The 24,127-nt window shown below is 40.8% G+C and overlaps 9 protein-coding genes, 1 long non-coding RNA gene and 1 pseudogene across 15 annotated transcripts; 4 read left to right on the top strand and 7 right to left on the bottom strand.

Annotated features, from left to right (window-relative positions):
- Window positions 1-105: 105 nt before the first annotated feature.
- Window positions 106-3,904, bottom strand: AT3G08947 (ARM repeat superfamily protein). 2 transcript variants are annotated; one of them, NM_001161126.3, is given in 3 exon segments: window positions 106-536; window positions 632-3,058; window positions 3,593-3,904. In NM_001161126.3, coding segments are annotated over 2 exon segments (1,974 nt in total). In that variant the 5' UTR covers window positions 2,404-3,058; window positions 3,593-3,904; the 3' UTR covers window positions 106-334.
- A 528-nt stretch (window positions 3,905-4,432) lies between these two features.
- AT3G08943 (ARM repeat superfamily protein) lies at window positions 4,433-8,177 on the top strand. Its single transcript, NM_001161125.2, is given in 3 exon segments — window positions 4,433-4,657; window positions 5,138-7,563; window positions 7,664-8,177. Coding segments are annotated over 2 exon segments (2,614 nt in total). The 5' UTR covers window positions 4,433-4,657; window positions 5,138-5,145; the 3' UTR covers window positions 7,860-8,177.
- Window positions 8,134-9,500, bottom strand: LHCB4.2 (light harvesting complex photosystem II). Of its 2 annotated transcripts, NM_111728.5 has the most exons (2): window positions 8,840-9,500; window positions 8,134-8,754 (listed from the first exon to the last, which is right to left on the bottom strand). In NM_111728.5, exons 1-2 carry the CDS (start codon window positions 9,338-9,340, stop codon window positions 8,392-8,394), a joined length of 864 nt encoding a protein of 287 aa, NP_187506.1. In that variant the 5' UTR covers window positions 9,341-9,500; the 3' UTR covers window positions 8,134-8,391. The 2 variants fall into 2 exon arrangements, with proteins under 2 accessions (NP_187506.1, NP_850545.1); NM_180214.1 differs by having other exon boundaries at window positions 8,188-9,381.
- A 190-nt stretch (window positions 9,501-9,690) lies between these two features.
- Window positions 9,691-13,745, bottom strand: AT3G08930 (LMBR1-like membrane protein). The gene is made up of 14 exons (NM_111727.6): window positions 13,146-13,745; window positions 12,958-13,043; window positions 12,550-12,665; window positions 12,328-12,438; window positions 12,011-12,109; window positions 11,796-11,918; window positions 11,471-11,533; window positions 11,327-11,391; window positions 11,060-11,169; window positions 10,855-10,969; window positions 10,692-10,757; window positions 10,275-10,385; window positions 10,132-10,198; window positions 9,691-10,046 (listed from the first exon to the last, which is right to left on the bottom strand). Exons 1-14 carry the CDS (start codon window positions 13,493-13,495, stop codon window positions 9,999-10,001), a joined length of 1,530 nt encoding a protein of 509 aa, NP_566338.2. The 5' UTR covers window positions 13,496-13,745; the 3' UTR covers window positions 9,691-9,998.
- AT3G08920 (Rhodanese/Cell cycle control phosphatase superfamily protein) lies at window positions 13,732-14,821 on the bottom strand. The gene is made up of 2 exons (NM_111726.5): window positions 14,344-14,821; window positions 13,732-14,144 (listed from the first exon to the last, which is right to left on the bottom strand). The coding sequence occupies exons 1-2, from the start codon at window positions 14,781-14,783 to the stop codon at window positions 13,940-13,942; spliced, it is 645 nt and encodes a 214-aa protein (NP_566337.1). The 5' UTR covers window positions 14,784-14,821; the 3' UTR covers window positions 13,732-13,939.
- A 193-nt stretch (window positions 14,822-15,014) lies between these two features.
- On the top strand, window positions 15,015-16,992 carry AT3G08910 (DNAJ heat shock family protein). The gene is made up of 3 exons (NM_111725.3): window positions 15,015-15,410; window positions 15,584-15,948; window positions 16,214-16,992. The coding sequence occupies exons 1-3, from the start codon at window positions 15,246-15,248 to the stop codon at window positions 16,653-16,655; spliced, it is 972 nt and encodes a 323-aa protein (NP_187503.1). The 5' UTR covers window positions 15,015-15,245; the 3' UTR covers window positions 16,656-16,992.
- Window positions 16,993-17,107: 115 nt separating this feature from the next.
- RGP3 (reversibly glycosylated polypeptide 3) lies at window positions 17,108-18,971 on the top strand. The gene is made up of 4 exons (NM_111724.3): window positions 17,108-17,672; window positions 17,775-18,025; window positions 18,130-18,298; window positions 18,372-18,971. Exons 1-4 carry the CDS (start codon window positions 17,343-17,345, stop codon window positions 18,708-18,710), a joined length of 1,089 nt encoding a protein of 362 aa, NP_187502.2. The 5' UTR covers window positions 17,108-17,342; the 3' UTR covers window positions 18,711-18,971.
- Window positions 17,246-17,619, bottom strand: AT3G02085. Its single transcript, NR_140885.1, has one exon. It is a non-coding gene; the product is annotated as an other RNA (long non-coding RNA).
- On the bottom strand, window positions 18,310-20,523 carry AT3G08890 (hypothetical protein (Protein of unknown function, DUF538)). 2 transcript variants are annotated; one of them, NM_180213.2, is made up of 4 exons: window positions 20,270-20,523; window positions 19,749-19,803; window positions 19,269-19,652; window positions 18,310-18,684 (listed from the first exon to the last, which is right to left on the bottom strand). In NM_180213.2, the coding sequence occupies exons 1-3, from the start codon at window positions 20,354-20,356 to the stop codon at window positions 19,282-19,284; spliced, it is 513 nt and encodes a 170-aa protein (NP_850544.1). In that variant the 5' UTR covers window positions 20,357-20,523; the 3' UTR covers window positions 18,310-18,684; window positions 19,269-19,281. The 2 variants fall into 2 exon arrangements, with proteins under 2 accessions (NP_850544.1, NP_566336.1); NM_111723.4 differs by lacking the exon at window positions 18,310-18,684 and having other exon boundaries at window positions 19,064-19,652.
- Window positions 20,524-20,594: 71 nt separating this feature from the next.
- On the top strand, window positions 20,595-22,075 carry AT3G08885 (annotated as a pseudogene). 2 transcript variants are annotated; one of them is made up of 4 exons: window positions 20,595-21,080; window positions 21,318-21,414; window positions 21,502-21,562; window positions 21,635-22,075. The 2 variants fall into 2 exon arrangements; another variant differs by having other exon boundaries at window positions 21,502-22,075.
- Window positions 22,076-22,242: 167 nt separating this feature from the next.
- Window positions 22,243-24,084, bottom strand: AT3G08880 (plectin-like protein). The gene is made up of 5 exons (NM_111722.3): window positions 23,711-24,084; window positions 23,469-23,610; window positions 23,276-23,377; window positions 23,114-23,187; window positions 22,243-23,001 (listed from the first exon to the last, which is right to left on the bottom strand). The coding sequence occupies exons 1-5, from the start codon at window positions 23,886-23,888 to the stop codon at window positions 22,892-22,894; spliced, it is 606 nt and encodes a 201-aa protein (NP_187500.2). The 5' UTR covers window positions 23,889-24,084; the 3' UTR covers window positions 22,243-22,891.
- Between the last annotated feature and the right edge of the window lie 43 nt (window positions 24,085-24,127).

Below are 24,127 nucleotides of genomic sequence, written 5' to 3'. Positions count from 1 at the left end.
AAGCCCATTAAGCCGGTTTCAATCAATTGTTTTAGATATTTATGCTTTCCACCCCCAGTTTTAACATTACTATCACTTAGTTCCAACTCTTTTCATGAAGACCCAGTTGACTCAAGAGCGACCAACGATACTTTGATTGATAATGGAGTAACCAAAGAACAATAAAAGAGTTTTGCATTAACTACCCCAAGAGAACAAAATAAGACCCAACCTCAAACAGATATGGCCTGAGGGGAATTAAACTACTTTTACCCAAAAAAAAACTAACCACTATTCACATGATACGATAGAGAGAAGCGGAAAGACGACATGCAAAAAAAATAGAGGGTTAAATTTATGATGGGTGCATGAGCCTTGCAATCATTCCTTGAGTCCAGCGTGCAGTGACCTTGAGATCTTCATCCTCTGATTCGAGACACTCATTAAGGAACTCACCGAAGAAGGTGAAGTTTTGGAACAACTGCTTTGTGTTCTCTCCTACAACATCCGCAAGATCACCCATCGCTGCAACCGCGGCTTTTGTCACGCTCTCATCCCTGCTCTCATAACAAAACACCAGTTACAAGTTTAATATGTGCAACGAAACCAGAAGGAACAAATTGATTATATTTTCAAACCACATGGTACGGACCTCAGGGGATCTTTGGATACTAGTTCAACAAACTGCAGGAGATGTTGAGCGTAGGGCATCATGAGCTCGGCTTTTGTGTCCTTGAACCCTTGTAGTATCCCGGAGTATGCCTCAAAGATGCTTCTCCGCAGTTGGTTTGCATAATCCATAAGCTCCTCGTCAAGGGTATCCATCTGAGCACACACCTGAGCAGCCCCTTGCATGATCTGAACGGCTGGTGCTACATACCTTTCAAAATGAGCACCAATTGCCAGAGCAATGTCTCCAAAGCATGAGAATATTGGAGGCTTCACTGATCTGTGGAGTGCCCCACTTTGAAGGTTTTGGATAAGGAGACCCATTATCTGATCGCAAAAAGGTAGGATTTTTTCATCCAGGGCACGGCAAATGTCACCAAGCACTCCTACTGTGATTGAGCAGACTTGGTATTCTTCGAAATTCTGCAGCCCCATCTGGAGATATTTGAAAAGCTCGGGCATGTATTTCACAAACTCAGCTCCAGTAGCATATGCAAGAGCACCGATTGCAAGCATGGCTTCTTCGTGGACACTTGAACTATGGCATCCAAACACTCTTAGGAACAGCCTCATAATGTCATCTGCGCTCTGCATTATGATGGGTTTCGTATCCTCCCTGCCGCTCAGCTTCTGGATTATAACTTGGAGAACACCACACAGAGAAGCCTGGACTTCCGCTTGCTTCTCACGGTCATCAGTTGATATTATAGGGAGGTCCATTGTCTCAGCTAATTTTTTCATGATGGCAGGGAGGAGATGCGCTATGATGCTTGAGGCCTCTGAAAGGTTTGAACACCGGACAACCTCGTTCAAGGTTTCATACGCAGCACCTCTTAGCTTAGACTCTGCCCCATCTGTACGCTCAGCAGCTGCAAGCAGATGTGTGATGATCTCTGTAAGATAAGGAGAGAGAAGAGATGAACTTGCTCCAGAGTCTTCATATCCCTGTGCAAGATTGTATATTGCTCCACAGACCTTCTCTGCAACATTTGGCACATCTTTAATTGATTCCAGTAATACACTCACAATTCTAGGGAGGTTTTCGGGTGATATAACAGAGAAACCACTGTCTGGGGAGTGCAAAAATTCAAAGATACGGCTCAGAGTCCAAGCAGTTGTATCCCTGACATGGTTATTCTGATCCTTGGTTGCATTAAGGAGAAATTCCAAGCCAGCAGCAACCATCGGGGCAAGCTTATCAATTGTTGGGCCCTCCAAAATTGATCCAAAAGCATAAGTGGCTGCCTCCCGGCAGCGCCAATCTGGCGAACTTATGTTTTTTTCAACAAAAGGCATCACAAGAGGGACTACATGATCTCCAACTGTTCTGGCAACCAGGCCAAGGCATGTCCCGCCAGCCATAGATATGTTCCAGACGTCGTCATCATGGTCCTGATCCTCTTCCTGCTTCAGCAGAGTTTCTAGCAACATTTGAACTAAATGGGGAAGAGCCTTCTCTATGAAAGAGGAGTGGGGAGGAGATGAGTCACCACTAGCAGGACTGTCATACTCTTGACGGTCGATCTCTTCATCACAGATGGAACTCCAGAACTCAATTGCTTGGAGGGAAACGCTCTCTTCATCTCCCTTTACAGCATTCGATGTGAGCTCAAAGAGTGTTTGTATGTAGTGCTCCAGCACCTCATAGTATGTGGATGCAATGGACACAAGGCACTCGAAAGCAGCTTGCCTGATCTCTGCCTCCTTGGAACATGCTGTCTCGCATACCATCTTCATGATGTAATTCCTCTCCATTTCATTCTCAAAATTTGTCTGAGAGAAATCCAAGGCATTAACAGTGCCTTTGTTGCTGCGAGACGAACTTCAGCAGTATTTTCAGACTGGTTCATGCCCTGCACAACTGCTGTGAGGACAGAATTCACTTCATCTTGCACAAGATCATGGTGTGATATCTCTTCACAGACATAGCCTAGAGTTTCCAAGGTTGATTGCTTCAAGTGTGCGGGACTGCCTTGCTGAGTCATATTGTTAAGCAGCGATCCAACAAGTTCAGGCCACTGCTTCTGAGGAATTTCAATGGAGGCTACCTTAGCAATAACCTGAGCTGAAGTATGCCTTGCCTCTAGGGCAGATGAACCAAGAGTTCTTAGTAAGCGATCCTTGATCTGGGATTTAAGAGCAACATCAATTGCAAACCATTGTTTCACCAGATGATCTTTTGTGGCAGAATCTTTGGCGTCCAGAGAATTCTTTAGCAGAATACCGGCTAGTCGACGGGATTCAGCAGGTTTATCATTGTTGGCAAGCTCAAAAGACAAGGATACTAAGAACAGCGGCAAGTTCTGTTCTTGGAATTGCCTGAGATTACCCTCTGCTTCAGTCCGGACTCTTGCATCGGCTGACTGGGCAGCCAACAGAAACTGTGTGATCTCCATCGCCATTCTGGTCTCTGCGCAACAAGGACATTCACCATAATCAGCAAAAAAAAAGAGGGGTTAATAGAACAAAATCAGCACAATTCTAAAAAAAAAGGGAAAGCTACTGAACAAAGTAATGGTACAAGTATAAAAGGCAATAATACTATACAAACGGTCAACAAGTTCAATCAGATGGTACAAACAAGAGCATTTGAACATTATGAGCAAATATATCCATACTCCGAGAAAATTATATGAGAATCTCTGCTTGGTGTAATTGACAACAAAAATCATTGAAAACAAACCCAATATGAAATCCGAACCAAAGATGACCCAGCGTTTTCTATGAAATTCGGAAAAAGCTTTTTCTCCTAGTCGTGAAGAACACGAGTTCAATTTCTAAGAAGGAAGAGAGACAAATAAGTGGCAGAATCACAGCGAGCGAGTAAAAAACTAAAGTTAAAAACCCTGCAGTACTAGTGACCCAAAACCTAATCCGAAAGCATAGATCTATAAACAGATATACAAATCCAGAGATCAATACACAGTTCAAGCAAGAGATTTACCTGGAAATTAAGGTTTGCGTAAACGCTAGGGTTTTTCGCTTCAATTTAAACACCACGTCCCTCTCACTGCAGATTCTATCCACAAAAAGCTTCTCGAAGAAGAGCAAAAACCAAACCCTAGAGTTTGCAGAGACAGAGAGAGAGTCTGTACTTGAAACTGTCGAAGGAGAGAGAGATATGAGAAAAGAAATTTCAATTTCGAATACAGAGAAGAAGCGGGTGTGGAACTGTGGAAGGGCAAGGCTCAAAAGCTAAAAACACTTTATTCCTAAATCACCCCATAGACTTTGTATTTGTATCTGAAATAACCTTTGTTTACCATAATTATTCGACACACTTTGGGACTTTTTGTTATTTGTTTGTTATACATCAAATGAGTAAATAACTCTTTTATCCAAATTTATAACCATCGTCTATTTGCAAGCTTATTCATTTTGGCACAACCTTAGGTGAATGAACTGTATCATAACCAGTCATGGGTCCAAGTAAATGAACATTTAAGTTTGAAACCTCAAATACATTATACATAACTAAATACATCCACACTACTTTAGAAAAACTTAAATTTGAATTATGAAACAAACAAACTACTAAAGTAAACTTAAATTTGTTTTTGTAATCTTGGTTAATTAATCTGGATTTTAGTATTTTTTTTGCCAAAACTGGATTCTAATTTTGAAGTCGAGGTAACAAATAAAAATTATTGGCAAATATAAGGGGGTTACGTAGAATAAAGAATTGTTAATGGGGTGATTTTAGAAATAAAATAGTTTTAAGCTTCTGCTTTGCCCTTCCCCACCCGCTCCTTCCTTATATTCGAAATTCACATTCACCTCTCTCAGTCTCCTCATTATCTCTGCCTCCTTTCCACACAGTCGACTCTTTTTCTCTCTGCAAGTCTAGGGTTTTTCTGATCCACCAGAGGTTTTTCCCCTGCTTCGAGCGCCGTCTTGGAGAAGCTTTTTCTCGATAGGCTTTGCAGTGACAGGGACACAGGGTTTGGATTGAAGCGAAAAACCCTAGCGTTTACGCGTCTTCTCAAGCGAAAAAATCCTTAATTTCCACGTAAGTCTATTGCTTGTAGTGTGTATTGAGTTCGGGATTTGCATATCTGTTACTGGATCTATGTTTTCTGATTAGGTTATTGGGTCACTACTACTGCTAGGGTTTTTAATTTTGCTGGGATTTTAATTTGGTTCTTTACTCGCTCGCTGTGTTCTTCACGATTAGGGTTTAAGCTTTTTTCGAAGTTCAAAGACATTGTTGAGTCAACTTTGGTTCGGATTTTATACTGGAATTTGTTTGTAGTGATTTTTTTGTTAATTACTCAGAGCAGAGATTCTCCTATGGTTTTCTCTGAGTATAGATATTAATTTGTTTGCTCTCTGGATTGAACCTTTGTACGGTTTGAATAGTATTATTGCCTTCTATACTCATACCATTACTTTGTTCAGTAGCTTTTACTTTTGCTTAGAATTGTGCTGGATGTGATTCTATTTGACTACTGTTTTGTCGCTGATACTGGTGTATGTCTTTATTGTGCAGAGAGAAGAATGGCTATGGAGATCACACAGTTCCTTCTGGCTGCCCAGTCAGCCGATGCAAGAGTCCGTACTGAAGCAGAGGCTAGTCTCAGACAGTTCCAAGAACAAAACTTGCCGCTGTTCTTGTTATCCTTGTCTTTTGAGCTTGAAAACAATGATAAACCTGCTGAATCCCGTCGACTAGCCGGTATTCTGCTAAAGAATTCTCTGGACGCCAAAGATTCTGCCACAAAAGATCATCTGGTGAAACAATGGTTTGCAATTGATGTTGCTCTTAAATCCCAGATCAAGGATCGCTTACTAAGAACTCTTGGTTCATCTGCCCTAGAGGCAAGGCATACTTCAGCTCAGGTTATTGCTAAGGTAGCCTCCATTGAAATTCCTCAGAAGCAGTGGCCTGAACTTGTTGGATCGCTGCTTAACAATATGACTCAGCAAGGCAGTCCCGCACACTTGAAGCAATCAACCTTGGAAACTCTAGGCTATGTCTGTGAAGAGATATCACACCATGATCTTGTGCAAGATGAAGTGAATTCTGTCCTCACAGCAGTTGTGCAGGGCATGAACCAGTCTGAAAATACTGCTGAAGTTCGTCTCGCAGCAACAAAGGCACTGTTAAATGCCTTGGATTTCTCTCAGACAAATTTTGAGAATGAAATGGAGAGGAATTACATCATGAAGATGGTATGCGAGACAGCATGTTCCAAGGAGGCAGAGATCAGGCAAGCTGCTTTCGAGTGCCTTGTGTCCATTGCATCCACATACTATGAGGTGCTGGAGCACTACATACAAACACTCTTTGAGCTCACATCGAATGCTGTAAAGGGAGATGAAGAGAGCGTTGCCCTCCAAGCAATTGAGTTCTGGAGTTCCATCTGTGATGAAGAGATCGACCGTCAAGAGTATGACAGTCCTGATAGTGGTGACTCATCCCCTCCCCACTCCTGTTTCATAGAGAAGGCTCTTCCCCATTTAGTTCAAATGTTGCTAGAAACTCTGCTGAAGCAGGAAGAGGATCAGGACCATGACGACGATGTCTGGAACATATCTATGGCTGGCGGGACATGCCTTGGCCTGGTTGCTAGAACGGTTGGAGATGGTGTAGTCCCTCTTGTGATGCCTTTTGTTGAAAAAAACATAAGTTCGCCAGATTGGCGAAGCCGGGAGGCAGCCACTTATGCTTTTGGATCAATTTTGGAGGGCCCAACAATTGATAAGCTTGCCCCGATGGTAGCTGCTGGCTTGGAATTTCTCCTTAATGCAACCAAGGATCAGAATAACCATGTCAGGGATACAACTGCTTGGACTCTGAGCCGTATCTTTGAATTTTTGCACCCCAGACAGTGGCTTCTCTGTTATATCACCCGAAAACCTCCCTAGAATTGTGAGTGTATTACTGGAATCAATTAAAGATGTGCCAAATGTTGCAGAGAAGGTCTGTGGAGCAATATACAATCTTGCACAGGGATATGAAGACTCTGGAGCAAGTTCCTCTCTTCTCTCTCCTTATCTTACAGAGATCATCACACATCTCCTTGCAGCTGCTGAGCGTACAGATGGGGCAGAGTCTAAGCTAAGAGGTGCTGCGTATGAAACCTTGAACGAGGTTGTCCGGTGTTCAAACCTTTCAGAGGCCTCAAGCATCATAGCGCATCTCCTCCCTGCCATCATGAAAAAATTAGCTGAGACAATGGACCTCCCTATAATATCAACTGATGACCGTGAGAAGCAAGCGGAACTCCAGGCGTCTCTGTGCGGTGTTCTCCAAGTCATAATCCAGAAGCTGAGCAGCAGGGACGATATGAAACCTATCATAGTGCAAAACGCAGATGACATCATGAGGTTATTCCTAAGAGTGTTTGGTTGCCATAGTTCAAGTGTCCACGAAGAAGCCATGCTTGCAATCGGTGCTCTTGCCTATGCGACTGGAACTGAGTTTGTGAAATACATGCCCGAGCTTTTTAAATATCTCCAGATGGGGCTGCAGAATTTCGAAGAATACCAAGTCTGCTCAATCACCGTAGGAGTGATTGGTGACATATGCCGTGCGCTGGATGAAAAAATCCTACCCTTTTGCGATCAGATAATGGGTCTCCTTATCCAAAACCTTCAAAGTGGTGCACTCCACAGATCGGTGAAGCCTCCAATCTTCTCATGCTTTGGAGACATTGCTCTGGCGATTGGTGCTCATTTTGAAAGGTATGTAGCTCCAGCTGTTCAGATAATGCAAGGTGCTGCTCAGGTGTGTGCGCAGATGGACACCCTTGACGAGGAGCTTATGGATTATGCAAACCAACTCCGGAGAAGCATCTTTGAAGCATACTCCGGGATACTGCAAGGGTTCAAGGATGCAAAGGCTGAGCTCATGATGCCCTATGCTCAACATCTGTTGCAGTTTGTTGAACTAGTATCCAAAGATTCCCTGAGGTCCGTACCTTCTTTTTTCAATAATATAATCAATTTATATATCTTTTCTAGTTTCACTATTCAGTTTAAACTTATTACTCGGTTTTTGTTTTGGGAGCAGGGATGAGAGCGTGACAAAAGCCGCGGTTGCAGCAATGGGTGATCTTGCGGATGTTGTAGGGGAGAACACGAAGCAGTTGTTCCAAAACTTCACCTTCTGTGATGAGTTCCTCAATGAGTGTCTCGAATCAGAGGATGAAGATCTCAAGGTCACTGCACGCTGGACTCAAGGAATGATCGCAAGACTCGTGCTCTAATCATAAATTTAAAGGCTTTTCCATCATCACTACTCGTGCGTCTCTCTCTCTCTGTCGTCATTGTTTTGAGTAAAGGTTTCAAAGAATAGTTGCGGGTCTTCCTCTTTGCTCTGTCTAATGATGTTGGGATAGTGGTTAAGGGGGGTTTTGGGAAATTGTTTTGGGGCTATCTCTGTTTTGATGCTGCGTCTTATTTTTTACTCTGTAGAAGAAAAACAAAATCTTTTCTTTTTTTTTGGTGAATGGAATTATCCACTTATCGGTGGTCACTTTTTGAGTCAACTTTATGATTCTATGTTTCTTAACGTGAACAATTTCGACAGAATTTAGCAAACGATTAATTTGATGTAAAGGCTCATCATAACTCCGATGATCTACGTAAACACAAACTGCGAGGTATAAGAAATTCCGTTTATACAAAAGGTGCCAAATTTTCTTTAAAATAACGACGTTACATCATTACATGACACCAGTAGAAGCTAAAAGCCACCACATCATTACATGACACCAGTAGAAGCTAAAAGCCACCACATCAGGAGGAAGAGAAGGTATCGATAATGGTGGTGTGAAGTGGGTCACTAAGGTGAGTCGCCCAGTTGTTGAGCGGTCCTTTACCGGTTGCAGCCGCCTGAACCGCAAAACCCAAGAATCCAACCATGGCTAAACGAGCATGTTTGATCTCAGCTAGCTGAAGCTGAGCCTTCTTCACCGGGTCAGACGCTAGTCCTAACGGGTCAAAGAACTTGCCTCCTGGATACAAACGCTTCTCCGAGTCCAGTTCAGCGTTTCGTTGGAACTCAATGTAGCCGATCACTAACACTTCGATCCATATCAATGTCGAGATAGAGAACGGCAATGGCTGTCCTAAGTAAGATGATCCATCCACTAGCTCTACCTGGTAAATTAAAAATAAAACAATCAGACAGATGTCGAAACGCTAAACACAAACGCAAAAGTGACGAAAAGAAAAGAGGCGATACCTTGCCGGCGTCTTGCCAAGTAACACCGGTGAGCCATTCGACGGTGATAGCGCCAAGAGTGGCGAGCATTGCCCACCGACCGTGAATCAGCTCACATTCTCTGAATCTTTGTAGCCCGAAGACTTCACTATATGGCTGAAACGGCGTCGATTTGGGGTCCACCGCCTCGGTACGAGTCCCGATCACTTCTCCGTATAAGTTCTTGGCTAAGTTCTGGTCCAAGGAATCCAAATCGAATTGGAGATACTCCGCCGGTTTGCCTAAACCAAAAGGATCGAACCCGTAGTCCCCGACAAGTGAACCGTCGAGATATTCGGGTGATTTTGCGCCTGGGAACCATAGAGGCCGGTCTGAGATAACCGTCTTAGCCTTTTTGGGAGATGCTTTCTTGGTTCCGAATCCGAACCGGGCTGTGAACCGGCTTGAATTGGAGCTAATGTCGGAAACCACCCGGGTACCCATGATTGAAGAAGCAGCAGCGGCGGTTGAAGTGGCGGCCATCTCCGGCGTCGTTAGTTAGTTCTGTCGCGTTTGCGGTTTGTAACTTATCTGAAGCAAATGGCGTTTTTAAGTGGCGGTATGTGTGTGGGAGAGATCTCAGAGAACGAATCTTGACGGTTAGATGGAGAAACAAATCCATCTGACGGTAGGAAACAAAATCAGCCTTATCTATAAAAAGCTCGCGTTATCTATCCTGTCTGTCTTTTAGAGTTAGATGAGGCAAGCAAGCTGATTGGGCAAAAGAAGCTATTGACGAATCGCATAGCAACGCCACTTGTCACTTCAGCAGCACATGTCCACTTGTATAGTTGTATGCCTTGCATACTAAACAAATTCAAGAATATTGATAATCCGGTTAGGTTCGGTTACAATTGTCTCAAACCACAAAGGAAGTCTCTGTCTTGTAAAAATTCGAAGAAGGCTTCTCATTAAGAAAATATGATTACATGATCGCATCCGAGACAGTACAATAGACCAAGACAGGACAGCTAACTGTTGCGCAACCAAACAGCACACTCACAAGAAATTTAATAATACATTCAGGAAAATAAACCTCAGAAGCAGAGTCTCTAGATACTTCTGGAATCGATGATGATCCAGAAACAAGTAGAAACTTTGTCGACAGCACTCAATCAGATCCCCGTGAAAACGTTTTACATTAAGAAGAGAGCTGGAAACGGCCACTAGTTTTTTTTCTTCTCCATCCCTGCCAAAACACCAAAGACCATATGATTCTACAAATACTTAATACAGAAGAGAAAACCCGAGGAGTAACATCAACGAGGACTTACAAAGGCAATGTAATATAGGAAAGTCAGTCCAGCCAGGATAACAAACCCGATTTGGAACACATTGTACCTGAAATATAAAACCTCAATAAGACGCATCACGGATATAGCATATGACTGCTATATGTTATACCACTTCTACTTACTTGTAAAGGTACTTAATTCCTCTAAGGGACTGCAATGTGTGGCCAAATATCTCCTGGGCAGCAGTGGCTTGAGCGTAATATCCAAATGCAGTGGCACAAAATTGAATCACGCTGCATTTTAAATGAACCACATTACTCAGACTGTGAGGATTAACATGTAATTGTGAGGGTAGCAGCTGTATATTAAAAGTCTTGGTTTGACATCTAATAGAGTACAAAGGATACCCAAGTGCATGAGTAAAGTAACTATAAACTTCGATTCAGGCATTCGCCGGAAAGGAAATTAGTTTTAGTGATGGCATGAAAACACTGATAAGTTAATGTATGCACATAAACATGCTTGATCTAGATCCGTTTATCAGAGTGCACTTGATCCCAACAGATACAAAGGCAGAAGAAGAGACCAGAGAGACTTACCTGATTGAACAAAGAAGAATGAGGCCGACATTGAAGAGGAAAGAGTTCATTAGAGTAGCTCCCCATCTGAAATAAGTTGATATGGCCAATCAGCAATCAAGAGAAGGTAATGAATGACCTTGGAAAATAGCCAAATAATGTTGAAACCGGTTAGATGGATTACTTCATTGGATGAATGGTAATGAAGACCAGCTTCAAACCCAGCATCATTGCCCCAGCGATAACAGCAAGTAGAAGGTAGAAACAGAAGAAAGCAAAGGCAGCAGTGCCTAAAAGACCTGGAGATTTCCACACGTACCAGCATGGAGTCAGTTAGAAACAAAGAAGAAACCTTATACAGGATAACAAGGACAAAAGTATGAACTTACCCCAAACATCATCAAGCTTAATGAAAACCTCGTTAAGAAAAGGGGAGAGAGGAGGGTCGACGAGTAGATATATGATGATGTGTGCAACCCAAGCAATGGAAACGATCAATCTACAAAGACATTAAAAATTTGCCATTTAAAAAGACGCTTAGCTCGGGAGCTTAAGAGTGCAAACCTAAATATGCAAGAACTGTATGCATTATGCATGATTTATACAACATGTAACAAAAAAAAATGCAAAGGAGGTTTCTGCTTAGATGTACTAACCCTACGATTCCAAGAATAAACTTGGCCAAGTATCCGAGCACAGTGAAAGCCCATGCAGTTTCTGCCTGGAAAAAGGTACCAGGGAATAAAATAGTTGAACAAGAAAAATATTATAGTATAAGTTCTAAGATACACTCGTCTTACCTGCTCTCCTTGAGGATACATCTCTTCTAAGAGGTTCACATCTTCCTCCAATTGGAGCAACTCCTGCAGGGTTACCACATTCAATTATAGGATTGAGGGGACACAGCTTAAATCCACAACCAAGCAAAGAAAAGCTACCAATAAAGTCAATAACCAATTCTACTATCTCACTAGCTTTTCACTACAAGTTGTCATTCTCATAACTCCACAGACGACCAAAGCCTCTTTACACACAAGGGACCAGTATGAATAGGCAAACTTTCCAAGTTGCTACTTATGAAACAAAATTTAGATAAGATACTGAACCTTGAGATATATGAGGTACCTTTTCAACTGCTTTCACATTTTTCCGCCATTTCCTGCCCTTAGCACCACTTCTTTCTTCCTGATGAAGTCCATCAGCTGCTTTCTTTAGTTCTCTTGCCTTTTTACCTAGTTCGGTTGCCTCCTGTAATATATTTATGGAGTTAATCATGCAAGAGACAGAGGGATTGACTCAAGATCTAGAGAGATGCTTCCAGAGGAGAACAATAACCAGACCTTTATATATTGTGATCGAGTGATAACAGCCTTTGGTCGCCTGATGAATGCAGTGATAAGTCCTAATGGTAGACATGCAATACCAACACCACCAAATATCTAGAAATATTTGAGAGAACAATTAGTTATCAGATTTTTTTTACTGAAATGTATAAATCAAACATCTATTTACTTCAATGGATACAGAATTATATCTTGCCATGCATCTCATCTGTTGAGAGTTTGTGTTAGTCAATGAAGAATCAACAATATAAGACAGATTAAATCCTTTCAAAGCAAACAATGCACTTCTCAACATGAAAGAACAATGGTCATACCGTGAAAAGAACTGACCCAACAATTGTCGCAAGAGCAACAACATATTCTGGAAAAGTAGTACGCATAGTCCATGTTTTCTCAGATGTGGGATTAGCTGTAAATGCTGAGCACTGCATTGATAGCCAGAGACAGGAATATGTTAAATGCTGAAACTCTCTACGGCATAAATGACTCATGATATAAAAACTAATGCTAATGCTACATTCAAGAGGCAAACATACCTGGCGAGCAGTGTTACCTATGCATGGTTGAGTATTTGAAAACTGCCAGGAAGTAGGGAAAGTGGATGTGGCAGAAGCCAAATGCCTGACCGAGAAGTCCACCTTTCCAATGACACCTACATGATGAAGATGTTACCAATAATGTTAAGGTATTCCTAGCATATAAATGGATAAGATAGATATCTCAACCCAAGCCCTGATTGGGTAATTTAAAAGCCAAAATTAACATAAGAATGCAGTCAAATCATAGAGACCAACATCAGATTCATCCTTGCCACATGCTCACTAATGGATTCAATAACCACTCCAGCTAAACAAGTATAACCTCCAGACTATCGTCATTCGTCAATACAGAAAGACGCTGAATTTCAAGTCGACAAAAGAATTGAAAACAGAGGAACAACTAACCATATAAAATTCCAAGCACCAGAGCACAAACAACAGCCGTGGTAACTACCCAAATTAAGGCACTTTTTATCCTCTTTCCAAGAGTCCTGTGAAAAAACGAAAGAAAAAAAGCCCACAAATTGTCATCAGTATTCGATTAACTCAAAACTTACAACATAGAGATACTAAAATTTCATCAAGCTACGAACTTGTCCTGGTCGCCTTCATAGAAAAACATTGCGAAGGGGATGACAAAGAACACGAGAATAGCGTCCACGATATAAATAGCAAGCCAAAGATCCTTCATGGGCAAGGTGAGATTGCAAGCTCCATTGTATATAGCATGTCGACAAGCATGCCGATTGGCCACATCAGCCGGTAACATGAGAATCGAGATCATAGCAATAGAAAGGCCAAAAACAACGACGAATTTGGGGAAATAAGCCTGGTTTGCATCATCTGGATGCTGATAGTTGACGAGAAGATAGATGCTAGAGATGAATACGATGACGCAAACAACGATCGCGACAATCACGAGAGCGAGGTTGAAATCGCCCATCGTGTGCAATGTACAACGTCCCCAATTCGAGAGATTTCGATCCCGGAACGATTTGGAAGATGTAGCACCCAATTGCAAAGGCTAGGGTTTTCTAGGAGTTCAAATTTTGAAAATTGAATTTGGGGATTTTAGTAGATCTGGATTTCTTTCTTTTTTTCCCTCTCGAAAACCAGACGAGGGAAGAAGAAAGAGGACTGGGAGAGGATGAACATTCTTGTAAATTACGAAGCTACCCTCAACAATGTGCTCTCGTGCCTAATGGCTTTGGGTGTAAACGTAAATTGTTACTAGGTTTGGAGATTAGCTGTCCGAAGCAAATGATTCGGACAAAATATTTCAACTAATGAAAGACATCTGTAAGTAATAAACCAGTGACCAATTGTGTAAACCGGACACAATTTTAAAAACAAAAAATGTCTTCACACTTGGCTCCAAAAAACCAATTTAACGACTCTTCTGGCCAAAAGACGGTAACAGTACAAGTAGTTTGAGTAAATAAAATGATACACCTCCTATCGTGGCGAACCGAAGCTCTTCGGTCCCTTCGATCTCTGGAAAATCTCCCTCGGATACTCGGTTAAACCCTCCGGTTAACCACCCTAAGCTTTTGTACCCTTCTCCGTGGAGCTTTGATACAGCCGCCAACGACCTGAGAATGAGATTGAAAAGCAACACCATTTATAACAACCAAACCGAACCAAAGAGTTCAGTTTAATTTATACTATCCAAACCAAAAGATTCTATGATCAAATCGATTGATTAATAGTTTATTTAGTTTGATAAGTTTCTCTAAAATCTGGACTAAAACTGGCAATGATTAACCAAAATGCAACATATAAAGCTGGTACCTGAGTCCTTCACCGCACACGACGAGCACTTTACTCTCTTTGTCCGGGACAGCCTCCACAACACGGAGGGCGAATTCGTCATTGATCATGGTGAATCTCTGGCCCGTCCAAAGCCCAATATATCCCAAATGAATCCATTTCTTCAGCAACGTGATCGGCCCATTGTCTGGATCTTCCACGAACAGTGGCACGTGTAAGGAACCTTTCACGCGTGCCTTTTCTCTTTCCCAAGCCGGCCTCACGTCTAACAGTATATATCCCTCCGACGCCACAACCGCATTGGCTTCTTTGGGCTCCACCGCCCGTACCTTGCCGGAAAGTATCAGCTCTTTACCGGAAACGGCGGAGATCACTGGTAATCTGTATGATTGTCGGAGGCGTCGGTTTAGTACTACTGGTAGCTTGTGGATATGGTTTAGCTGAGGAAGAAGAACTGTCATCTTTAATTCTTTTGGATTTTCAGAGGAATTTAACCAATGATATTGTTCTTCAGATTTTTCATTTTAAGAACACCCCAAAACTTCTTACTTATTTCCATTTTAGGCCCTCAGATATTTCATAATTTGACTATCACCCTCGCTTAAAGTAAAGTAACAAACATATACTAGTGGGGTCAAATGTTAAATAATAAATATATAGGGCTACTAAGTGTAAATTTCCTCTCTTTGAAACGACACCGTGATTCTTAATTCTGATAAGGTTTGACTTTTGAGCTAGGTTTGCCGAACCAAAAACAGAACCGGTAAAGACCAAATAAAAGAACCGGTCGGGTATTTCTTGTATCTCGATAAATATTTCGAACCGGTACGGAATGATCCGCTAGAGTTTTTCCCATTGAAGAAGATCGAGTGAAATTCGAAGAGCGAATCAAAGAGGAAGAAGAAGAAGGAGGAGGTATAGCAATGGGGGTCGATTATTACAAGGTTCTTCAGGTGGATCGGAATGCGAAAGACGACGACTTGAAGAAAGCTTATCGCAAACTCGCCATGAAGTGGCATCCAGACAAGAACCCTAACAACAAAAAAGACGCCGAAGCCAAATTCAAGCAGATCTCCGAAGCTTACGATGTAAATTAACAAAATGCGTTTTCTCTTTTCAGAGAGATTCCCATCTTTTGCTTGAATTTGAGCAATTGTGTAGTTTGTCAATTCACTATGGTTACTTCTCTGGCAATTAAGTAATCTTGATTTGCTTGTAGAATTGTGTTTGATAGATTCCTTATGCTGTTGGATTTTGTAAGGTTTTGAGTGATCCTCAAAAGAGAGCCATCTATGATCAATATGGAGAAGAAGGTCTAACAAGCCAGGCTCCGCCTCCCGGAGCAGGCGGCGGGTTTTCGGATGGAGGGGCTTCGTTCCGGTTCAACGGTAGAAGCGCAGATGATATCTTCTCGGAGTTCTTTGGCTTCACAAGACCATTTGGTGACTCACGTGGTGCAGGTCCCTCTAATGGGTTCCGGTTCGCGGAAGACGTTTTCTCGTCAAATGTTGTTCCACCGAGGAAAGCTGCCCCTATTGAGAGACAACTTCCTTGTAGTTTGGAAGATCTCTACAAAGGAGTCAGTAAGAAGATGAAGATCTCTCGGGACGTCCTCGATTCAAGCGGGTCAGTTTTTTTTCAGCTACATTGTCATGAATTGAGTTTAAGAATCACCTTCTTATGGATTTAGTTCCAAAACATTGATTTGCTTAGGAATTTTTACCTTAAGGAGCTTTGGAGCTGGATAAATACATGAAAGATGTAGTGCTAGAAATTAGTCATTAGCCATTGGATAGATTATGTTGGACTCATTAGAGTTGTTTTTTTTGTAGCTATGATGTTGTTGTTATCGGTAATGCAAGTTGAAAGTGTATTCTTTGTTGCAATGCAGGAGACCCACAACAGTTGAGGAGATCTTGACGATAGAAATCAAGCCAGGGTGGAAGAAAGGGACGAAGATTACCTTCCCGGAGAAAGGAAACGAGCAGCGAGGAATCATACCATCAGATCTTGTATTCATAGTTGATGAGAAGCCACATGCGGTGTTCAAGCGAGACGGGAATGACCTTGTGATGACACAGAAGATCCCTCTTGTGGAAGCCCTCACGGGATACACTGCTCAGGTCTCGACTCTGGATGGAAGATCAGTAACGGTTCCAATTAACAACGTGATCAGCCCTTCTTATGAAGAGGTGGTGAAAGGTGAAGGCATGCCAATCCCTAAAGACCCATCAAAGAAAGGGAACTTGAGAATCAAGTTCACTGTTAAGTTCCCATCGAGGCTAACAACAGAGCAGAAATCTGGAATCAAACGAATGTTTTCGTCTTCCTAGTCTGTCTCTTTCTATCTTACTGCTACGTTTGATTTTCGGTTATGACTAGGTATGTGGTAGTGTGGGTCTTTGTTTGGGAGATTGTGAGGTTCTTGAACGATGTCGCATTGAGATTTCTCAACGTCCTTCAGAGCTTTTGGTTTGGGTTTGGGGTTTTACATTTTAGCATTTTTTTTTTTTTCGTTCTTTTAAATTTGTTATTAGATTGGGGGAAAAATAAAAAACTAAATAAAGATTCTTTGCTTCTTTAGTTTGTTTAGAGCTTTCAAATTTTCTAAATACATACAAGGAAAAAAATGTATGTGGCACTATGCCACTATGGCACCAGCTCCTGCATTCTTTTCTATTTCAGTTCAACTAAAACAATTCCTAAAATTATTTTGATAAAAAAAACATATTAATAAAACTTTTCATGTTTTGTTCTAACAAATCTTCTACAAACAGACGACGGTCACGTGATTTGGGTTTAGAGAGGTAGAGCGGGTGAGAGTCGTGAATTTGGGTTGTGTTGAAAACATGAAAAGAAGAAACATGTTTTGGCATGAATATACCTTTTTTCTTCCGTTAAGAGTGAAAATGATTATCTCAATCTCATCTCTATAAATACCAAGAAGTCATCCTTGTTATCGTACATCTCTCTTTGTCTTTGCTTAATCATAAACTACTCTTTCTTCCTTGTCGTTTCAAATGGCGCAATTGTATTCTTCCGTGAAACCCACGCCAATGTTGAAAGATGAGCTAGACATTGTGATACCTACGATTCGAAACCTCGACTTCCTTGAGATGTGGCGACCTTTCTTTGAGCAGTATCATTTGATCATTGTTCAAGATGGTGATCCTTCGAAAGTCATCAACATTCCAGTAGGGTTTGACTACGAGCTCTACAACAGGAACGACATCAATCGAATCTTGGGTCCCAAGGCCTCTTGCATTTCCTTCAAGGACTCTGCTTGTCGTTGCTTCGGTTACATGGTCTCCAAAAAGAAGTACATCTACACCATTGATGATGATTGCTTTGTAAGTGCTCTATTTCATGTTATGCTTAAGTGAAAAAGTTCTTAGACTCTGTTTGGTCAAACCAAAGTCTTCTTCAAAGTTGACAATATATGTGCAATGTAGGTTGCAAAGGATCCAACAGGGAAAGAGATCAATGCGCTTGAGCAGCATATCAAGAACCTCTTATCTCCATCAACTCCGCATTTCTTTAACACACTTTATGATCCATACAGAGATGGGGCAGACTTTGTTCGTGGATACCCTTTCAGTATGCGCGAAGGTGCCATAACCGCGGTCTCTCATGGCCTCTGGCTCAACATTCCTGACTATGATGCTCCCACTCAGCTTGTGAAACCTCTTGAGAAAAATTCCAGGAAATTTGATCTTCCACTGAGGCTACCAATTTTGTTTTGCATCCCTTCTGTAAAAACTTAAACGATGAAACAATGCTTATTGGTTAGTTCTTGGTTATATGCAGGTATGTTGATGCAGTCATGACCATTCCCAAAGGAACTCTTTTTCCTATGTGTGGTATGAACCTTGCTTTTGACCGTGAGCTGATTGGTCCGGCTATGTACTTTGGGCTTATGGGTGATGGACAGCCAATTGGACGCTATGACGACATGTGGGCTGGTTGGTGTGTCAAGGTAAATTCAATTCTTATCTTGCTTTTGTGCATTGGTTATACTGTAATACCGTTACATTTGTCCAATAATATAGGTGATATGTGACCACATGGGATGGGGAGTGAAGACGGGTTTGCCTTACATATGGCACAGCAAAGCCAGCAACCCATTCGTGAACCTGAAAAAGGAATACAACGGAATATTTTGGCAGGAAGAGGCGATTCCGTTCTTTCAATCCGTGACTCTTCCTAAAGAGTGCACTTCGGTGCAGCAATGCTACCTCGAGCTGGCCAAGCTCGTGAGAGAGAAACTTGGGAAGGTTGATCCTTACTTCATCACACTTGCAACTGGAATGGTCACCTGGATCGAAGCTTGGGAGGAGCTTAACTCCGCGGAGGGAACTGAGGCTGAGGCACCAAAAGGCAAAAATTAGTAAAGAGAAGGTCACTGAATAAGGCAAATGGTATTGTTTACTAGGAGAAAAGGGTTTGAGTCACATGTGCAACCCTCTCTGTTTTTCTTAATCATAATTTGATTTGCTTCTGTCTTTAATTTCTTGTCATCAGTATTTGTGTTCTCAGTGCATTGTCAGTTTGTCACAAAAAGAGAAGGTGTAATGTGCTCTATGCATTTTGTTTTCTTTAAGGTTTCTAAACTCTTTATCTATGAAATATCTATCATTCCTATTTTCCTTAATTTGAGAGTAAATTTACACAGTTCTCAAAGTTTAAGGCTTTCTTATCATAAACAAGCCCTCATTGTACAATGTACATTACGACTAGCTCTGGTCATATGCTTAAACAGTGACTCAGTAAGTAATACCAAAAGACATAAGAACATTGTTTGGTGTACTGAGTTACCATCTTCTTCAGTTTATCAAATTCATGAACTTCAACATAATTGAAAATCAGCATATACAAAACAATTTTGAAGAAAGTTGAAACTTTAAAGATAGAGATTGGAGAAAGAGGATAAAAGAATTGAGAATTACCAGCAAAACAGAGCTAGAATTTATCAATCTCAACGCCATCTCTTAAAACCTCATAAGCATCTCGGCTTCTGCTTTTCTTCATCCCTGCCGTGAAATGTACCTTTGAAGAATCAGCAGAGATACTTGTGACTTTAACCCATATCATTACTTTTGTCTTCATCCCTTCAACATCAGCTAGCTTTCCCTTCTCGAGAAATCCGGTAACTGTAGTGGTGAATCTCAAGACTGATGTATCTTTGTAACCAACTTCGCAGATTGATGGAATAAAGACAGTTAACTTCCTCGTCTGTTCATTGAACTCGTAGTTGGTTGCATCACGTGGAAAGATCCCCACAGGCAAACCAAACTCCTTTAGTAACTCGGGCAATGGCTTCTGCATTTTTCCTGATAACGAGATTAGAAACCAACAATTTGTTGAGGAAAGATGCGGCTCCTTAACTGTCGAATGAAACAGCAAGAATGAGTACAAAAATAACCAACCTTTGATTTTGTTCACCAACCATTTTGTTCCTCCTTCGATGCTCGAAGACAAAGACTGGAACAAAGAATGTTTACAGATTATAGAAGATCACAACATTGCATCATTGAGCTAAATCATGTTTTGAAGAAACCCACAGGAACACTAGTAGCACAAAACAGTCTCAAAAAATTATCTACTCTTAAGATCTTGTTCCTTCTACGCCAAAATTCGTCTAATATCATCACAAACGATTTCAAAACTGAAGAATTGCAGGAAACTCTTATACAATCCAATGAACATATGACAGATTTGTTAGAAAATTGCAGAAATAAAGCGCAATTGCGCTACTAAGTGAAGAATCAACGAGCTACACCACCATTTACCAGACTCTAAGATCAAAAGAACCCTAGATCGATTACGACACACTAAAAAGGATGAATCAAATTTCTCAAAAGCATCGGATCGATAACAGAAACTCAAAACAAAAACTGAAGCATCTGATTCCGCAAGTAGTAGTGAAAGAGTAGAGAGAGATTCGTACGTTGATATCGTCACCGACGGAATCGAGCTGCTTGTTCGCCTTCTTACCTAACCAGTACGAGCCTACCTTGTTCAAGATCTGATCCATTCTCTCTCACAGATCGTTTCTCTTTCTCTCGCCGAGATCGGAGGTGTTTTTTTTTTGGTTCTATCACCGATTCATTTAATTTCGTTACTTTGTATTAACACTATAAGAGCCAATAGATTTTTGACACGTACCAATTTGAAAGAACGATGTGGATTGTAGAACAAACAATTTAACTTTGTATTAAAGTGTATATAGGGCCAATAGAAGAGAATCAGACAAAGTTTATTACTGACAGTGAAAATAGGATAAGCTTTTATCTGACGTGGACGGAATCTCCTCGTTGACGCCATCCCATTGGATGGCCATGAGGCTACCACACGCCCGTAAATGTGGTTCTATCTAGACCCCAACACGTGGGTCTAATCCAACGGCCACTACACTCGATTCCCTCCTATATTACAAAACCCTTTCTTCTTCATCAGTTCATCATCCACATCGCATGCTGATCAAAGACATAGCTTCAAGGGAATTTCTTCATTTACCACTAAACCCATCATGGCACCACTTCTCCTGCTGGTTCACTGAGATTCCCACAACAGAGGAAACTGGCAAGGAGATCACTGGTGGTGGCAGCAGAAACAGCTGGCTCGATGAGCGGAGTCATATTCGAGCCGTTCGAGGAGGTAAAGAGAGCTTATCTAGCCCTACCAATCACCGCTCTTGTCTCCGTCGCTCACCAAAGATACGCACAAGCTTGTGAGGCAGCTGTTAACGAGCAAATCAAGTAAGCATCATCCAACTTATTAGCTATCAAGACAAAATAAAAAACAACACTTCTACATACAAGTTATCATAGTTAGCAAAGAAAAAGATAGTTGAAGTTAGTAAGATTTTTGTATTTTGTAACTAAAAAATACTCATGTTTCACTAATTCGATGGCACTAAGTCACACCATTGGTATTTTGTTAATGTTACCTCCAAATATTGCCACCTACCTAATTCACCTTCTATTTTGTAACAGGTTGGTTGTGCAGTGGTTGAGACAATGTCTCGTACGTGTACCATGCCATGTATGCGTATTTCGACAGAGAAGACATAACTCTTAAGGGTTTAGCCAAGTATTTATCGTTAAAATTTCATAATCATTCTAAGAAACAGAAAGTTATATATCTTCTCACTAATCCTAATTGCCTTTATAATTGCAGATATGTCAAAGAATCAAGCAACGACGAAAGAGAGCACACAGAGAAGTTCATGGAGTATCAGGTTTCATAATCTTGTTTCACAGTTTCCACAATGATTTTTGTTTCTCACTGTTCCTTCCCTCTTAATCAATAGATATCTAATTTTCCAATGTGGTCCCTAAAGAAGAACTAAGAACCCAAATCTATCTAAAGCCAATAAGCCATTAGTGAAACCAGAAGTTGCAGAAGGTACCCGTTTTGTTAAGAGTCCATTAAGGTGCTAGAATCGTATGTGGTCTTTGCTTCCTCAGAGATTCGAAGATGTGAAGATCATATCTGAAACTGAGATACACGTACGAGATCACTATTAAAGCCAATATTATAGAGACAAGTCACAGATACTATCTGATGACATGTACTTCGATTCTTACCTAAAATGTAATGACATGTTACTTTGTTTCTACAAGATTGACAATTCCTAAGCACAGAAGCTATGAAAAGTTCATGATCTTTTCGTAAAGATTCTCTTTCTTTGTGACTGATCTATTATAGAAGGTTCATAAACTACAAACTACTAAGCCTCATGTACCAGTGAAGATCCGACATGAAATTCCTGTAAAGACTTCATAAATACCATCTGTTGATCATTTCTCTAAATACTTCCGGAAAAACAGTTACCAAACTTGCATGAAATTTGAAAAGGGGAACTGACCATCTTCGTGAGGCAGGCGGTGACAATATTCATCAATAATCCAAAGACTCTGGCTATGAGGATTTGTATCTCTGTGAGACTGTGACTGTTTTCAAGAGACAGGGACAACAAAATTATAACTTCATAGTGTGTACTGTGTACACTCTCGCTAAATTGGATCGAGTTCTCTGGCCTGTAAAATCTACCCCAATATAAGACAGAAAAATGGCAAACCCTAACAAGTTCAATGGTTCAGTGGAGACACTAAGCAGGTTCCACAGTTCAGAAGAGAAGCTAGGTAATAATCCCAAAGTTTGCTAGGCCACCAAGATTTGGATTCAAAATCATTAAATCCTTATGAAAGGCGTTTAAGAATATAATGAAAGCATAGAAACTAAAAAACTGCACTTCTGTTCCTTTAGAATTTGTACAACCTAAATCTGAACTTGTGCATCAATCTGCACAGCAAAAAACGATCAGGAAAACGGCAGGAGCAGCTGCAACATGAACACGGAAACTTGCAGGGGGAAAAATCTTAGATTGATGATGATGTTACAGGAGAAGAAAATTCAAAATCATATAACAAAAATCCAAAGTTAAGTAAAGTAGAAAGTGTTTACATCAACGGAACTGATGGTAGATAAAGAGGTTTTTGGTTGCTAAGCTAAAACCAAGACTGCTCACACATATATCATACAAATGAAGTGGTGCCAAGTATGTTTATTGTTTGTTTATGATGCTCCAGATACTGTTACATGTCTCGTATGCCGTCATCTTATTTGTCTCGAATTGAAACTTCTCAATTAGCCTCTTTTCACGATCTACCATATCTAATATGATTTTCAAAATCAAGGATTCAAAACACCTAAGGATAAAAAGTGAACAATATATATGATTAAGAAAACGTTGATAGAATAGAGTGATGATGAAAGAACAGGATACAGCCTGAGATCTTTGATGGATCATCAATGTCCGGTATAACGTTCGTGACAGAAGCATACATTGATAGCTTTTTCCTGTAGATAAAAAGAGGGAACAATGAGAAAACAAATGTAACGAGCATTCATAACAAGCAACTGCAGTAGTGAGGTTTGTGGATCTTACTCAGCTCTCAAGTCGTCCCTCACTTTTCTCTTTGTAGATTGCTTATGTTCATCTATCGATGACAATTGAGCATTCAGGTCCTTGAGTTCATCAGCGACTAGTGTATTGACAATTAAAAAACCAAAAGATTAATTTTTTCATGTCACTGAATCAACAACTAGGATATTTTCACTCAAAAACAAACAATACTTATCTAAGCTCGTCTTTTAGCTTGAACTCCCGTTCCATCTCTTCGTCAAGCTCTTTCTGAAGACGTTCAATTTCATCTTCAGCCGCAATATCTGAATATGCTTCCTCAGTTTTCTTCTTACAAGCATAGAGTTTCGTCTTACAATCTGCGTCCAAACCAAAAAAATTCCTCGCTCAATCCAGCTAAAGCCACATTATTTATCTAGTAAATTATCTAGAGAACCAAATCGGAAAAACAAAACTGACCTTCAATAGAGCCTTGTATCTGATTGAAATCCTCATGGCAAGCAAAATTGAGAGCTTTGAACTGCTCAGAACTTTGAGATATAATATCAAAACCATTCTTAACATTCAATAAGTTGATCAAATCGTCTCCATAAGACATGAGATCTTCAATATCGAAATTCTCCGACGCATTTCCCATTTCTGCTGCGGAAAATTGAAAAATCAACTATCTAGCAGCAAAAGCCCTAGCTCCACACCTCAAAACCCTCACCAGAAAAATCGTAGATTTCTGATACCACCAAGTAAGTACGTGATATTCTGGAATCTGGAGAGAGGAGGGAGATATGAAGAGGAAAGATCTGAATTTTGATTTTTGATTTTTTTATTCCAAAAGTAAGTTTAATTTGACATAATTAACTGCTAAAAATATATGGACGC

The sequence above is a fragment of the Arabidopsis thaliana genome, chromosome 3 (genome assembly GCF_000001735.4).
Source record: "Arabidopsis thaliana chromosome 3, partial sequence".
In the NCBI taxonomy this organism is placed as follows: domain Eukaryota; kingdom Viridiplantae; phylum Streptophyta; class Magnoliopsida; order Brassicales; family Brassicaceae; genus Arabidopsis; species Arabidopsis thaliana.
Note: the sequence above shows the minus strand (reverse complement) of the source record. Positions and strands in the feature narration are given on the sequence as shown.

Bases quoted from the DNA above. Each gene is read 5' to 3' on its own strand.
- AT3G08947 (NM_001337785.1), bottom strand. From the start codon at position 2,403: ATGGAGAGGAATTACATCATGAAGATGGTATGCGAGACAGCATGTTCC.
- AT3G08890 (NM_180213.2), bottom strand. From the start codon at position 20,356: ATGGATCAGATCTTGAACAAGGTAGGCTCGTACTGGTTAGGTAAGAAG. The intron at 19,804-20,269 runs GTACGAATCTCT...TCTTTGTTCCAG, and splicing joins CCGTCGGTGACGATATCAAC to TCTTTGTCTTCGAGCATCGA. The intron at 19,653-19,748 runs GTTGGTTATTTT...TCTCGTTATCAG, and splicing joins GTTGGTGAACAAAATCAAAG to GAAAAATGCAGAAGCCATTG.
- LHCB4.2 (NM_111728.5), bottom strand. From the start codon at position 9,340: ATGGCCGCCACTTCAACCGCCGCTGCTGCTTCTTCAATCATGGGTACC. The intron at 8,755-8,839 runs GTATCGCCTCTT...TTAATTTACCAG, and splicing joins CTTGGCAAGACGCCGGCAAG to GTAGAGCTAGTGGATGGATC.
- AT3G08910 (NM_111725.3), top strand. From the start codon at position 15,246: ATGGGGGTCGATTATTACAAGGTTCTTCAGGTGGATCGGAATGCGAAA. The intron at 15,411-15,583 runs GTAAATTAACAA...GGATTTTGTAAG, and splicing joins AGATCTCCGAAGCTTACGAT to GTTTTGAGTGATCCTCAAAA. The intron at 15,949-16,213 runs GTCAGTTTTTTT...GTTGCAATGCAG, and splicing joins GACGTCCTCGATTCAAGCGG to GAGACCCACAACAGTTGAGG.
- AT3G08930 (NM_111727.6), bottom strand. From the start codon at position 13,495: ATGGGCGATTTCAACCTCGCTCTCGTGATTGTCGCGATCGTTGTTTGC. The intron at 11,919-12,010 runs GTCTGGTTATTG...AATATATTACAG, and splicing joins CTCGATCACAATATATAAAG to GAGGCAACCGAACTAGGTAA. The intron at 10,758-10,854 runs GTAATCCATCTA...AACTTATTTCAG, and splicing joins ATTACCATTCATCCAATGAA to ATGGGGAGCTACTCTAATGA.
- AT3G08880 (NM_111722.3), bottom strand. From the start codon at position 23,888: ATGGGAAATGCGTCGGAGAATTTCGATATTGAAGATCTCATGTCTTAT. The intron at 23,378-23,468 runs ATAAGTATTGTT...AATTGTCAATAC, and splicing joins AAGCTAAAAGACGAGCTTAG to ACTAGTCGCTGATGAACTCA. The intron at 23,188-23,275 runs GTAAGATCCACA...TTTTATCTACAG, and splicing joins AGGGACGACTTGAGAGCTGA to GAAAAAGCTATCAATGTATG.
- RGP3 (NM_111724.3), top strand. From the start codon at position 17,343: ATGGCGCAATTGTATTCTTCCGTGAAACCCACGCCAATGTTGAAAGAT. The intron at 17,673-17,774 runs GTAAGTGCTCTA...TGTGCAATGTAG, and splicing joins CCATTGATGATGATTGCTTT to GTTGCAAAGGATCCAACAGG. The intron at 18,299-18,371 runs GTAAATTCAATT...CCAATAATATAG, and splicing joins GGGCTGGTTGGTGTGTCAAG to GTGATATGTGACCACATGGG.
- AT3G08920 (NM_111726.5), bottom strand. From the start codon at position 14,783: ATGACAGTTCTTCTTCCTCAGCTAAACCATATCCACAAGCTACCAGTA. The intron at 14,145-14,343 runs GTACCAGCTTTA...TCTCATTCTCAG, and splicing joins GTGTGCGGTGAAGGACTCAG to GTCGTTGGCGGCTGTATCAA.